Source organism: Rhinolophus hipposideros, assembly GCF_964194185.1.
Source record: "Rhinolophus hipposideros genome assembly, chromosome: 26".
NCBI lineage: Eukaryota > Metazoa > Chordata > Mammalia > Chiroptera > Rhinolophidae > Rhinolophus > Rhinolophus hipposideros.
Window position 1 is genome coordinate 10,953,113 of NC_138072.1, and position 16,000 is coordinate 10,969,112.

The 16,000-nt window shown below is 42.7% G+C and overlaps 1 protein-coding gene across 5 annotated transcripts in view; it reads left to right on the plus strand.

Moving 5' to 3' along the window:
• Positions 1–12,902: 12,902 nt before the first annotated feature.
• The window catches only part of MARK1 (microtubule affinity regulating kinase 1), a 91,640-nt gene continuing 88,542 nt past the window's right edge, over positions 12,903–16,000 (plus strand). For 2 of the 5 annotated variants that reach the window (XM_081039217.1, XM_081039216.1), the window contains exon 1: positions 13,143–13,335. In XM_081039217.1, coding sequence (XP_080895343.1) covers positions 13,285–13,335 — 51 coding nt within the window. In that variant the 5' untranslated portion in view covers positions 13,143–13,284. Of the gene's footprint in view, positions 13,336–13,554; positions 14,168–16,000 lie in introns of those variants that run through there. The other 3 variants (XM_081039214.1, XM_081039215.1, XM_081039218.1) reach the window with 2 other exon arrangements.

A 16,000-nucleotide genomic window follows, 5' to 3' on the forward strand; every position in this document is an offset into this window, starting at 1 on the left:
CCATTTCACAGATAAGGCAACTGGCGCACACGTAGTAATTTGCCACGATCTTCAACCCCGCTGAACTAGCTGGTCTTTCCACTCGGGCCTGCGGGACTCCCAAGCCTTTGTTCTCAGTCTGTGCTGACAGATGAGTGTGTACCCGAGGGAGCTCACAGCCTCCCTCCATCAGGTTTACCTGAGGAGCTTGTCATGTGCAGATTTCTAATACGCAAGGGCCTGGGAATATGCATTTCATTCACTGCCTGGGTGATGCTTGTCTGCACTCAAGTCTGGGAACAAATCTCTGCATCTGTGGCTTTCCAGCCTTTTGGGCCCCATCCTTGTAAGAAAGACATGTTACATCAAGACCCAGTATACACACATACGACCAAAGTGCCATGAAATTGTATTTACCCTTACTACACATGAGGCATTGATGATCATTTCATTCTATTCTAATTTGTTTTTTAATGCCCATAATGATTCATGGTACAAATCACAACTTGTAATTTGGAAAACACAGTGACTAGAGGAAGAGGGAATATTACATAAGGCTTGAATCTAAGACTGGAGAAAACCGAGGTAGACAGGAAGCTACCATTCCTTTAGAAGTTTTAAACGTTTTTAATGCAACGCTTAAAAATCTGATTAAAACGAAGCCCCATTTTACAGTAAAATTCACATACACACAGACTTTCTCATTTCTTTTCAGGCAGTTTTTGGGTGTCCCTCTTTCTCAGACTGCAGATAAATATTTCTTAATTTAACTGTAGCTCTACGCAGAAGCAAGAGTAAAGAATGGGCAGCTTCCCATCATTCTGTCCTTGGGGGGTCGACGGGGGTGGGGGCTTGAAGTTCCAGGAATTTATTTCCTTTCAGTCTTGATACCCATTGGCTGTTCTTTATTTTCTAGTTATCTGATATCACAGGAATGTAGTCATTACAGAAAAATGTTGCCAAAGGATAAGGATAGCTGATAGGAAGCATTTTTTTAATTTTTAATTTTATTATTAGTTTCAGGTGTACAAAACAATGTAATAGACATTTACACCCCTCACAAAGTGACAACTCCCCTCCCCAATCTAAAGGAGGCAGAGGTCGTTAGCCGAGGTGGCAGAGGTCACTAAAAACAAAGGGTGGGCAGGAGAAAGGACATGTACGGTCCCTGACTCACTTGGGCCCCACTGACTCAGCAGAGGAACTGGGACAAGGAGGAGAGAGCAGTCCCCCTGGGACGTGTTCTGCTCTGACTAAGCACAGCCATGGCATGTCTCAGGAATCCCCGAGATTGCCCAGGAGTGGTGTGCAACCTTGGAGTTGTTTGGGCAAGCCTAGAATATTTAGCTTTCTTTACAAGAAGGCCATATCTATTCCCAGTGATTCAGGAGCTCCTCAGATGCAGCTCTGACCTTGAGGTGGAGAAAAAAGCTGAGAAGATGCTATCTGTAACCGCCCGCCCCCCCACCCCCAGCCCTAACTGCAAACGCCTACTTGCATAGGCATGTGGTCAGCATTCAGAAGAGTTTGGGGGAGGGCACGGGAAGGAGTGATGGAGAGTTGGGAAGGGTGCTTTAGCGCTGCTCAAAGGATGGTTGTCCCCTCACCAGTGCTGAACCCCACATTGTTGATTGTCATTCGGCGATAAGCTCCGTACAAATGGAGAGTGTTTAGAAGCATATAGAATTCGGCAGAGTGATTTTATGTCTGTTGAAACTAATAATACATGTAAGCTTTTGTTTTGTATGTCTACATTTAACATTGTTAAGTTTTTCTGTGAATGCACTCTTATTGCATTTTACAAAAGTGCCAATTTTTGACAGATTTGAAATTTGGTGTGGGGGGTTGTAAGGACCTAGCTTTTCGGCACACATAGAGCAACAGATGCAGGATCAGAAGCCTAGGGGCGTAATCCAAAGACCAGAGTTAGGCACCCCACCCTCAGAACTGGGCCACATAGAAATGAATGGAATTTTCAGTGGTATTTCGGTGGTCACCTGAGAGGGCTCAGGTGAATGAATGATCAGTACTCTATTCTGGAAACTTTCCCTCTGACATCACAGAGATTTTTCTATTTTTACCATAAACAGAAGAGAGTACCTTTAAGCCTATATTTACACATCTATTTATTTACATTATTTGTTTACATTTGAACTTCATTAGGACTTTGAACTTCTTTTCGATGCATTGACTGAAGTGAAAATGGCTGTCTTCATTTACTGGATAGAGAAACTGAGGCACCAAGAATAAACATCACGAGCCACGTTGAAACCCGGAATCAGACCCAGCGTTCCGATCATTCCATCCATCTGGTACGGTTTAACATCCAGATCCCACTTCCTCCCCAGAGGAGATGCTGGGGGGGTTAGGATTATGTTCATGTATTGTTTATTGTTGAAAGCTCTTGCTATCACAAATAAATGGTCTATAAAAATAACAGACAGAAAAGCAAAGCAAACATATTTCTCCAGTAATGCATTCAAGCATCTTACCAGAATAAGTTTCCACATGTTGAACAGCAAAATATTCTTGCAGTACAAATAGTTGTGGTCTTATTTTGGGAAAGAAAGTCAGCAAATGCACAACAATACATTTCAACTCTAAACTAAAATTGCGTTCTGCACTTAGGGAATTCAAAACTTTCGTGATTCTTCTATTTTGGGAGTGCTGCTAGAATTTAGAGTCGCCCAAATCCAAGAAGAGTTGAATGGTCCCAGTGGGAGCAAACTATTAAGGAGTTGAAAAGAGCGATCAGTGGTTCCCAGCATTATTTTAAAGCCATCTTGGTTTCAGAAGCTCATGCTTCTATTCGAGGAGAGGTACTGTTATTCCCACTTGGGGCAGTTTATTTCTTTTTGTCCAGTTGACAGAGTCCTAGAACATTCCTAAATCTTCCGAGGGTCAGCCCATCCTGTCCGGCATTTCTTCAGTGTATCAGCTCAGGCATTTTCTCAAACTTCCACATACCGCTATGCAAATCTAGGTGGCATTTTCTAATCAATATCTTTGCTCAGTGGTGGCCTGTCTATTCTTAAGTGTGCACTGATGGACGACCCTTATAGTCATTTGTAGCATGATAGTTACTTGAGCAATTTGACCTGCACCCACTAAAAGAAAAGACCTAAATCTTTTAGCAGCATAATTAGGCCACAAGCTCTCTCCCAAGCATCATTCAGGCAACATTTCTCACCATTCCTGCATGTAAGTGTGCTCCCCTCCCTACCCGCCCCCTCACACACAAACACATACTCTCCAGGCTGTGTGTTACATCTTTTCATGATTTCTTTCTTAATTCTAGTTTGCTCTTGATTATAATTCTAATCTGATTTCATCCGGATAAAAACATCAAACAAGCTACATAATGCAGTTTGGCCTGGATCCTGCCTCTAGGGCCAGACCTGATTTTATTTCACATTTGTACCAAATAAGTTCACAGCAGTTATTTACATAGTTTTCTGCCCTTAACCCTCAATGTCGTGTTTCAGTTGCACTTATGTTCTCACATGCAGGAGGCTGGCAATGGTTTTTAGGAAGAGTAAATGGAAAAGAGAGATAAGGATATAGGAGTCAGTGATCCTTCCGTAGATTTCCAGGCATCTAGGCCAGAGACCCAGAAATGAATGAAAAGAGGCCTGGGTTCTGGCCTGGAGGGCTGGTGTTTCCAGGTCAGTTTGTCATGAAATGTATGCTACTCGGCAATCATTTCCCCTTTTGATGCTTCATTTTTTCTTTGGGGGAATGAACTAAGAGTATTTGTCTGCTTACCAGAATTTTAGTGTGGATTACCAGAGGTAACGTACACAAAGGCTTTAGAAAATAAACATAAACATTAGCTCTTTTTGTTTCATTTTTATTGAGGTATAATTGACATGTAACGTTATATTAGTTTCAGGTGTAAAATTTAATGACTTGATATTTGTATGTGTTGTCAAATCATCACCACAAGTTTAGTTAACATTGGTCACCACGCATAGTTGCAAATCTTTTTTTTTATGATGAGAACTTTTAAGATCTACTCTCTTAGCAACTTTTAAATAGTTCATCTATTACTATTATTAACTATAGTCACCATGAAATGCATTACATCCCCACGATTTATTTATTTTACACCTGGGAATTTGTACCTTTTAGACCCTGTCACCCACTTCACTTACCCGCTTCCAACCCCCTGCCTCTGGCAACCACCAATCTGTTCTCTGTATCTGTGAGCAGCTTGTTGGTTTTTTTAGACTCCACATGTAAATGAGATCATACAGTAATCGTGTTTCTCTGTCTGACTTATTTCACTTAGCATAATGCCCTCGAGGTCCATCCATATTGTCACAAATGGCAAGATTTCATTCTTTTTCATGGATGAATGATAAATCGTGTGTGTATGTGTGTGTGTGTGTGTATTTTTCTTTCTTTATCCATTTATCTTTTGGTGGACATTTAGATTGTTTCCAACGGTTGGCTATTGTAAACAATGCTTCAATGAACATAGAGGTGCAGATACCTTTTCAAATTAGTATTTTCATTTTCTTTGGATATATTTCCAGAAGTGGAATTGCTGGATCCTATGGTAGTTCTGTTTTCAGTTGTTTGAGGATCCTCCATACTATTTTCCATCGTGGCTGCACCAATTTACATTCCCACCAACAGTGCACAAGAATTGCCTTTTCTCCAAATCCTCGCCAACACTTGTTATTTCTTGTCTTGTTGATAACAGCCATTCTAACAGGTATGAGATGATAGCTCATTGTGGATTTTATTTACATTTGCATGATGATCAGTGATATTGAGCATCTTTTCATGTAGCTGTTGGCCATCTGTAATGAAGACGACAATGATAAGTATTGATTATAATAGAATCGATGCTCTTATATTAAGTCTCTTCACTTTTGTTTGCCTCTAGGACCCATTGACACTTAGCAATTAACACTCTATTTTGTTCTTTAACTTCTCATATCTTTCTATCAATATTGCATGTTCCTAACTGCATGAGCCATGTGACCACGTGTAGAAGAGATTATAAAACAATGAGAACATCTCTTAAAATAGTCAGTTTTCAAGGTTTTATGCTTATTCCAAAATGGCTGTCATCTTTCCGTGTTTTTTTTTTTTTTTAATCTTTCAGTGTGTTATAAGTGCTTCTTTAAAGCATGACCCAACTTGATGAATACAGGAAAATATTGTTGAAACTATTACACTTCTAATTTTGATCAAATGTGAGATTATCCAATTTAATCATCCATGCTACTCATCAATGTTGGTTCTGCATGACTCTGCACTAAAAATAAACCTTGAATGACAAAGACTTACCACCAGTGAGAGTACACAAAAGCTCATGCCACATGCTCCAGAGGCAGTTACAAAACGGGAGTTCCTTTTTGGAGTGAAGGTTCAACTCTACTTTTGTTACATAAGTCTTGCCATATTTGTGTAAAAATTAGTTGCAACATGTTAGAGTCAAATCTTGTGTACAACTCCTCTTAGAATAGTACAAAGCACGTAGTAGGTGCTCAATAGTATGCAATTGATTTGTGGCTAAGGTGGAATTCAGGTTTGATCTGAGACCAGTAGATAGCAAAAGAATGGTTAAAAATATTACAAAGGAAATACATTTTTTCACATATAAGTAAACCTGGATTCTAGCCATCGTAATATTCTGAGATGCATATTCCAAGATTTCAATGCTTTTAAAAAGGGGCACTTATAAGTTTAGGAATTTGGATACTTGTTTTACAACTAGAAAAAGAAGATAAGGCAAATAGTGGAAAAAGTTAATCTGGAGCCTTGTCAATTGAGCTGTTAAGCAATGGGTGGCACTTGCCCAGGGGGTGACTATGGAGACCCAGTTTGGAAAGATTACGGGGTCACTTAAACTGAATCCTTCACTTATGAGTGGCAGGATACTAATGTTGTCTGAAGAAATCTGGGATCGAAAAACATATGTTCAAACTCAGAGAAATTATTCGATCTATGATTCAAAGGTTAAACGAGTAACTCCCATATTCCAGGAACTATACTAGGCCCCGGAAACATAGCACTAGAAAGAATGCTCACAGCGTCTCCCTGTTAGTCATTCTTGTAAGAGCTATGAAAGAAAAGTGGAATATACCACCAAAGTGAGTCTTGGGGGCTTAAGTTTTATAGGACAGAGAAGAACTTTCTAAAGCTGTTTCTTCGTCTGAAAAAAAGTGCTGCTAAAATGGCTATAAACGTAGAGTTGTATTTATTACACGACTCTTGCAGAAGTACTACACTATTGACAGTTTATCTGGGTCTAATGGAAACAGGAAGAAAATGACCAGTGATTGAAGATAAAGCAGTTCATAATGATGAAATATGGAAGTCTACTGGTGTCAAGATAATAAAAGCTGGCATAATATTATAAAATGTAGATCAAATACAAGTCACTTGGTCAGGAAGCCATTTTTATTATGGTTTTAAAGTGCCCAAGCTACTCGTGGAACCAGTTGAAGCTGTTTATACAAAATCTTATTGGAAAAAGGCCAAAATATTAAGAGAGAAAACAATTACCTTTGGATGGGAGAAAAGATCTAGCTACTGCAATTCATTACTTAAAAAAAAAAGAAAAAAGAAACCTGTTTGTTTCTGTTTGTTCAAAGAAAAAATAACCGATGAATAACATAAAAGGTTATTTGTATTATGGGAGCCTCTGGTTTGGAACTGTCTAGACATTGAAAGTGCCTGTCAAACTGTAAACTTCATGTGGGTGGGATTTTTATCTATCTTGTCTACTGCTTTTTCTGAAGATCTTAGATTAGTGCCTGGCATCAGCAGGGCTCAATGTTTTCAAATGAATGAATGAATGAATAACAAAGTAACAAATGGTGTCAATATTTATGTAGTAGTAAAGAAAAAAATCATCAAAATGCAAGTAATGTAACATTTAACATAGAAAAAAAAATTGGAAGGATTGAATAAATTAAATGGAGTTTATGGACAGAAACTACAAAACTGATATTTTCATACTAACAAAATTAGTATAAAAATATAAAGGAACAGTTCACCTAGAATGCCGTCCATGAAATCAGGTAATCAAATTACAAGGTTGTTAAAAGGGTATTAAATTTCATTATGTTCAATTTGTAGTGCAAATGCCAAGTGAAAGAAACTAAACTCTTACTGGGGAATGGCTACCATAAGACTTTCAAAGGATTGTTTTGCTTTCTATGTGACGTTCCCAGAACACAGTTTGGAAGGTACAATAATATGGGTGTATTCATACTGCATGAGTCTTACGTAACCAACGTCCCTTTGTTTGAAGATGAGGCTGTTGATGCTGATTTTCACCTGCATGTTTTCCATGTTGCCAAAGACCAGTGTGTAACACTACCAACAGTCACTTCCACGTGTTTTGCCCTTTGTTTTGCTGTCCCGATTTGCACTGACAAGTGATGCTGTGACAGTCTGCGGAAAATCTTTTGCGTGGGGAGAGCCACCCAATTCCTGATGACTCCCCCATGGCAGATCTGCTAGCTGTTGATTTCAGCACTCCAACAGCACGTCATTGCACTTTTAATTTTCCATCCGACCTTTGAAGCACTCCTCCTGACCAAGGAAGTACTTGCTGGCAGTATACCTTGGTTTATGGAGATGCCCGCTTAAAAGACAGTTTTATGAAATATCAGTGATGAGCAACTCCTATGTGTGGACAAAAATGACTGATCACCATAAAATTACAGAGCAGTAAAATTTAGCAGCACTGTTATGCAACTACTCTATAGGAAACAGAACAGGGTCACTTTGCTACCCCATCAATGACATTTATTGGGAAGGTGTTTGGTATCCCAAGTGAACTCTTATCTACTCCTATAGTCCCTGTTGCAAACTTTAATGATTTTTCTATAATATATATTTAATTCCCATATGATGCTTCTTAGAAATTCAAAAGAATGTGGAGGTGCAGGAAGATTTATATGGGACAAGTCCATGAAGGTCATTTAGGAAATTGTCGGTATCTACTAATTGCTAGGCACTGCGTTAGGTCCTGGGCAAAAAGGGTTAAATATTAATAAGACATGTTCCCTTCCTTGAGCCAGCTCTCAGTGGGCAGGTGACCAGCCAGTTACACAGAGCCAGGAGAGCCACAGCGGAAGAATGTCCAGGGTGCGGAGGTGGTGCCGACAGTGAGGAATTAACTCTGTAGGGGTGTCGGGGAGGCTTTCCAAGAGAAGGTTTCGAAAGACCAGCTCTGAGTCCATCAGGCAGAGAAGAAGGGAGGATACTCCAGGAAGAGAGAACAGACGACACAATGGCGCAGAGGAGTCAACCGGGTGGTGTAATTGGGGGATTCCACACAGGGTGACATTGCTGAGTCTAGGGAGCTTGGGGGCAGTGGGAGGAGATTGCATGTCACTTAGACATAGATTGTGTTTGTGAGGTGCGGGGTAGCCCCACCTGAGCAACCACTGAGCTGACTTCTGAGCTGACACTGACAGCTACGAAGCTATGAAGACAAGTGCAGTGTGTATCAGCACAAAGCTTTTTACTCCTAGGACCACATATACGATGTAAGAGGCAGCAGCCTTACTCCGGTCTTTGAGATAAAATATATCTTTTCTCTTGAGGCCCTTTGCCATTTCAGTAATTCTACATTTACGTAGTGACTGTTGATACGCAAAAAAAATTTACCTTCTTAACCATCAGAGAGCAACTGGAACCCAGTTTATGTTACAAAAAGAACAGATCATTCTTTTCCTGATGGCCATTAACCACGCTTCTCTTCAGAGGGGACAACTCTTTGTTACCTTACAGAACGGCCCATCTTGTAGTTTTCTTGTGTGGGTTAAATGAAAGATTGCAGATAACCTTGTATCCTATGGAAACAAAGTATGCCCTCAAGAAACAGTTCCTGGGATCAAATATATAGTGATAGAAAGAGAACTGACTCTGGGTGGTGAACACACAATGTGATATATAGATGATGTATTACAGAATTGTACACCTGAAATCTTGACTAACTTTACTAACATTTGTCACCCCAATAAACTTTGATTAAAAAAAAAAAGGAAAAGAAATAGTTACTGACTGGCCAAGCCTATCAGACATTTGGTACACTTAATACACCAGCTAGATATATAAGAAGTGTACAGTTTTATGAGTTTATGATGATCTCTGCTGAACCTGTCGCATTTGAGAAATTCTGTTTACAAATGAGTGCTATCTGATAACACTCATTTGTATGAATTCACCATGTTTTGCTTTTAACTCTGTAAAAAAGAAAATTATAATGCTAACTGCTGGCAACTATCAGGTAAACAATATTTCCTTTAAAAACTACAGTGCTTGGCATGTGGTAGAGTGGTACTCAATAAATGTTGAGTCAGAGGATGAAGTATTAATAGCTTCTAATCAAGGTCTTTGATTCCTCAGCAACTAAACCTCTTTATTCTCAATTGTTACCTTATAGAGAGGTGCTGTGCAATAGAGATATAATTTAAGTCACATGTCATTTTATATCTGTCAGTATATCCACATTTGGAAAAGTAAAAAGAAACAGTTGAAATTACTTGAATAATATATTTCACTTAACCCAACATGTCAAAATATTAGCATTTCAATATATAATCAATGTAATATCTGTTCAAGAGATATTTTACTCTCTTCTTTCCTACTAAGTCTTTAAAATTCTGGTGTGCATTTTATAACAGCATGTCTCAATTCAGATGACAAATGGTTCATCAGAAATACTTGATCTGCTTTTATAATTCAGAATATTTATAGTTGAGAAGGTAGGTTTGTGTACCCCAGTTCTTTTCCAACATAATTAAAAATTTTTGAATAACTGAATAAAATATCAGTTTATAAATTATTTAAAATGAAATCAAATAAAAACTTCAGTCCCTCAGTCACAGTAGTAACATGTCAAGAGCTCAACGGCCACATGTAGTTCATATGTACTGTATACGACAGTGTAGTTCTAGAGAATTCTTCTCCATAAGGCTGCTGGTGGGCAATGCTCTTTTAGCACATTTCAGCGTGGGTTTGGCACGCGTAGATTTTATTTTTGTTTTCTCACTACTTCAATTTCTTTCTGAAACCTTTCTTACCCTAATACCTTAGGCTAGAAACCTCTAAATTAAACATGCCACATTTGGCTAATAATCCTAAAGAAAATTACTCAAAGCCTTAAAATATTCTTTCTGTCATTTCTTTGTAGTCACAGGTGTAAGAAGCTATATATAGTGACACCAGAAAATTTTGCTCATGAACGTTCTTTATTAAGGCTATGGCTAAACAGTTTGATTCAATCACAACAGTGCCTCATGCGATTTAAAGGGGGTGAGAGCTTACACAGGGGTACACACTCCTTTTAACCAACATAATGACTCTTTATAACCTATGCTATGTGAATTTTCATTATATAACAAGCCTAAAATGGTAGGCACGAATTATTAGAAAGCCATTTTTTGAACAGAGTTGTTTCTAGTCTATTTTGTTAACCAGAATTGTGGACTTGAGAGTTACCCACCCAATGAAGACTCCCTTTGGATTTAGCTCCACTGTTACAAAACTGGATTTATGGGTTGATTTAAAAAAATAAGTATCTCAAGGGGAGTGGGGGGAGATAGAAAAGGGTAAAGGGAGTCAAATATATGATGACAGAAGGAGATTTGACTTTGGATGGTGAACACATAATGCAATATGGATGATGTATGATAGAACTGCACACTTGAACCCTCTATCATTTTATTAAGCAATGTCACCCCAATACATTTAATAGAATTTAAAAAGTAAGTATCCCTTACTATTGTTATGCAATTTTCAGTTTAGTGTCAATATGTGAACACGGTGGAGCAAATATAGCTAAGGGATTTGCCCATGATTTTTAATGTACTCTATAGTCTTGGAAGCAAGCCACTGTGCCCGAATCTTGGGCTCTCCTTTCAGCTCAGTCTCTAATTAGCCGTTATACCTTCCAGGTATGATGAACCTTATGGGGTGAACCTGTAGGTTTTGTGACTGGTGCAAGATTAACAATACCACATAACCCAGTTATCTTCTTCTGTACAATATTAACTTGGTGTCATAAGTCAGTTGAGTGGATTTTATAAAATGGAAATACGATTGTCTTTGTCAACACAAGGGTCAAAGACCTATAGGATAATATGTTAGTGGGCACTGAAAAGCAAATGATTGATAGTCCAAAGGGGTTGAACACCCATTCACAGATACTTGTTTATTCCCAGGTTAACATGAGCACTATGGTAACACAAGACACTCTGGAGTGACTGCAATGGTCGGTGGTCCTGCTGACCCTGCGTTAGCAGCCCCTGTAGGCAGCCCTGGCTCTGGCTGAACAGAAAAGTGCAAGCTTCTGCCCTGGCAACTTCAGTGCACCTTGGTGATTCAGGATGTCCACGAGAGACTGTACAAGTTTGGCATTCCTGGCTGCACACCAGAATTCAGGACGCAGCCTGAATTCGGTTTGTCAACACCAAAGGGATCTTGTGATTTTCATTTGCTTTGTGAAACTGGCAAGTGTTTGCAAGATAAAATGCTAAAGAAACAAATACATAGATGGTGTTCTAGAAATGAAGACACACTGGGTGAGAACTTTTTCTGAGGATCTCTGTATGTGATATTTTTAGGTCTTTGGGAACATGTTGTAAGGGTCAAGTGTTAACTTTCCGGAAATTACCTCTAATGAATCAGGATAAAAACCATCTGGTGCAGGGGTTCTTTTTTCCAATGTATGAAACTTCAGGTGAGAGGAGGAATTGCCCAGCATCTTGAGATTCCCATTGAAGGATTATGGAAGTGGCTCAACAATTAGATCTACAACCTTCCATCATTGCTCTTTTTATCTTCCTGCGCACCCTTGAAAGGACGTGAAAAGTAAATCTTGGTAAGAAGAAGAACAGAGAGATGGTAAGGTTTTTGTCCTAGAGGCTGAGTGCACAAAATGCAAGCTCTCGAATAAGATAGTAAGCAGCAGCATTGCTTTCTAAGAGGCTAATGGGCCCCTTCTGTAGGGATATCCGCAGGATGTGAGAAGTGGCAGGTGGGTGGAAGGGTGAAAAAGCCACCTGGAGGAGGTAGAACAGGGCCAAAATCAGAGACTGCTCTGTCTCCCTCCCTAATCGAGCTCGCCTAAGTGACGCTTCCTTGTGTCCCAGGAAGTGACGATCAGCCAGTGTAGACGTTGTCACTCCCGGGTCTCATCCACTCCGGGGGTGCTGCGGTGGGCACTGGGTGACCTCTTTCATGGGCCCCATTGCCAAGAGGCCTCGCCGTCCGGAGCACCTGGGCTAGTCCTGAGCCCCCTGCTGGCGCTTCTCGGGGCTTTTGTGCCGTTTGCCCAACTATCAGGGTGACCCTGACCCCAAGGTTTCCCTGCAGAAGGGGACTGAGAGAGGGCTCCAGGAAGGGCAGGAATTGAGAAAGCTTGGCGACCGGGGCGGAGGAGAAGAGTTGAAGAATGCGAGCAGTCCCCGGGTAGCAAACCGGCGGCGCCGGACCCAGGGTCGGAGCGCACCCGGTGCTTCCCTAACGACAGCGATAATACAAGGGCCGCTCCGTGGCATCCGCGCCCTCCCACCTCCAGCCGGCAAAACCCAACCACCGAGAAAAAGAGAAAGCACCCGAGGCTCTCAGACGACCGTCCTCCGCGGGTGGGGCGCCGGCCAGAAATAAACAGGGGCCGGAGCGCGAGCGCGGGCGGGCGGGAGGCGGCGGCGGCCCCGCATCCCTAATGAGGGAATGAATGGAGAGGCCCCGCGGGCGGCGCCCGCCCACCCGCCGGCCGCCGCCAAGTGCCTCGGGGCGCTGCGTGGCGCGCCCGCCGCTCCTCCCGGCTGAGCGGCGGGGGCGGGCGCGCGGGCCGAGCCGGGACGGGGCGCCGGGGAGCGGGCGCCGCCGCTGGGCCCCGCGCGCGTGGCTGCGGCTGCGGCTGGGCCCGCGAGCGCCGCGCACCTGAGGCGGGGCGGGGGGCGCTGTCCGGCCGTGATTGGAGGCGCGAGCTCCCCTGCAGCCGCGGCCCCGGGAGCCTGGCGGGGCCCGGACGCCGCCCCCGGCTCCTCCACCCCGCGGCGCCGCCCGGCCCGCGCCGGCAACCGCCCTCGCCCGGAGCCCTCCCCCGCCGCCGCCCGCGTCCCCGGCGCCGCCGCGGGCAGCCGTCCCCCTCCCCTTCCTCCGCGGCCTCTTCCCCGCGCCGCGCCGCGGCCGCTTGTTGCACCTCCTCGCGGCCTGGGGGAGCGCTCGGCCCGGCCGCCGCCACCCGGTTCCTGCGATCCCCGGAGCCCGCACCGCCGCCCGGCCGGCGAGCCCCCGGCCCGACCCCGCCGCCCGCACAAGATGTCGGCCCGGACGCCATTGCCGACGGTGAACGAGCGGGACGCGGAGAATGTGAGTAACCGGAGCCGACCCTCCTCCGACCCCCGCGGCCGCGCCGCCCCGGTCCCCGGTGGGACACCCGCGCGCGGCGGGGGCTCCGCTGCAGCCCGCCTGCCCTTCGCCCGCCGCTCAGCCCGGTCCCCGTCCCACCCCGTCCCGCTTCTGTCCCCTCCAGGGGGAGGGTGGCGGGCGGTGCGCGGCGCCCTCCGCGCCGAGGGGTCCCCCCGGAGAGGACGGGGTGATGGAGGGCGGAGCGGCGGGCGAGGGCACGGCGGGCATCCCGGCTCCTCGGCGTTCCGCATCCCCACCCGAACGCCCGCTCCCGGGTCACGGACGAGCCCGCCGACTGTTTCTTTGCTTTCCCGTCTCGTTCAGTCCTTTGCACACCCCCTGCCCTCCCCTCCGCATTGCCCCATGACTTTGCTTTTTGTAGCGCGGGGTCCACACTTGGGGTCGTGGGCACCGAGAGGGAAGGTCAGGCTGGAAGGGACGAGAATGGTAGTAGAGATGGCTGTGTGTGTTTGTGCATAGGAGTTGGCAGTGCTGTGACACTCTTCAGTAGTCAGGAGTGCAAGCAGCTCACCAACAGCTTCTTCTGGGGCCCTGGGCTTACAGCAAAATGTGTAAGAGCCGAAGGAAGCCAAGGGCTTGTCGTCTCTTCCTCAAGTCAGGGATAATAAATCAGGGCAGGTTTTACTGTAGCTCTCCTCCTCCTTGGAGTGTCACAAAGGTGCATGTCTTTGAAGGAACGATTTTCTGTGTTTTTGATCAACCTGCCCTCAAGAGTTTTTATCTAGATGCAGACGTCCCTGGTGTTGAAACTCTTGAAAACCAAGGGAACAAGGTCAGTGGTGTTTCCACCTTCTGCAAAGTACAAGTCTGTGTATTTCCACCTTCTGAAAAGTACAAGTGTGTGTGTGTGTGTGTGTGTGTGTGTGTGTTTTCTTTTGTGGAAAAGGTTTTTTAAAAACAACAACAAAAACTCTCATGACCTGTAAATAGGGTTTTGGCTGATTTTCAGACTTCTTTTAAGGAGTTTGCGGGGATGACAAGTTTTGGTTGCTGTCTTCCTAGTTATCTAGTTAACTCCTGGACTCTCCAGTCCTTGCTGTACCAGTGCCGTCACAGGGTTGGTAAAATAAAATAATGAAGTCCTTTGGCGTTCTTAGACAAAAGGTACCAGGGAGAAGACACGCAAACTCACCTTGTAGGGAAGTGTGAACAGATTATTTGATCTTGGAGTAGTGGAGCGCAGTGACTTAATATAATTATATAAAGGGAGAAGAAATTCTAGGAAGAGGCTATTGTTAGAAGACCTAGGAAGATATGTCAGGGTGTGCTTTTGTCCTCTCTAGTGTGGTACCATTACTGAAATGCTAAAGATAGTATAAGTCTGCTGATATCATACGTTATCACTTAATTTGCATCGTAACTGTTGTCTTAACATAATTGATACATAACTTTGATTGAGAGATTGAAGAAGGTCAGGGAAAAAGATGAACATTCTGATTAAAGTTGATTTTAAAGCTAAGTTGGTGCAGAATTTTTCCTACAGGAACTCTAAAAGGACTCCTGTCATTCAGTGTGTCATTTCAGTGTGAATGAAAAGTAAGACCTTTGTTTTTATCAGCAAAACACTGTGTGGGTTAATTAACCTTGGAAGGGTGGAAAAATACATTGCTTTTATTTTCTTTTGCATTTTGAATAGTATGTATAGCTCTTTCCATGCTTATATGAATTAGGTACTTTATTCAGACATGAGATAGCATTATAGAAATATGCAGCAAGGAATAGTGTAAAATGCAGCATCATATGTAAGACAAAAAAGCATATTTAAGCTGAGCAATAATCATGTGATAAATTTTGTTGTACCTTCTGATTTCTGAACAAGACTTTTATGATCTTGTCCCTTGTTGTCCTTATGTTGTATGTAACTATACCTATAATTAACTTTACTCACATCCTGATTTTTTCCTAATTGTTGTGGAAAATATTTATTATACTACAGCTGTTAATTTATCAATAAAAGTATACATTTATCTTGGGTTTTGAGCTGGATGGGATACAGAAGTAGTTTTTAAGACAAGGCCTCTCCCCTCAAGGAGCTTACAGAAAAGGTAAATAAATACGTATAATCCCAAACAAACAGTGTACAGTAGAAAACAGTAGGTAAATAGGGCTAAGTTGGTTTATAAGTACTATAGGTATTGAGCGAAGGGACCGTCAGTGATGGCTATTTAAATCACCAATTGGTCTGTCTCTTTATTCTCTGGTTGGTAGTAAATGTCATTATCTATTCTTACTTACCTCTCATTAATGAAATAAAGTAACATACCTGCTTGTTAGCTAATAGATGAATGCCAGTATTGCAGTCAAAATGTACATTTGTTTGCAGTCGTTCGTTTCCAGTTAAAAAAATGGTTGTGAAAAGTTACATTCGTATGACTGTGAATTAAATGTGGTAATTTAAAAAACCATCTTGGTATTTTATTGACATCATTTATAGTTTATATGCAAATTAGTTTAGTCATACAAGAACGTATTTGGATTTTGTATCATAATATGTGCCCTTCTCCATGTCACTAATAAATGTTGAGGATAAATTTAAAAATTCAAAACAGGGGTGTTACAGCGCTGGTCTCTGATATACCACTACTGTACATAGTAGAGTGAGAAA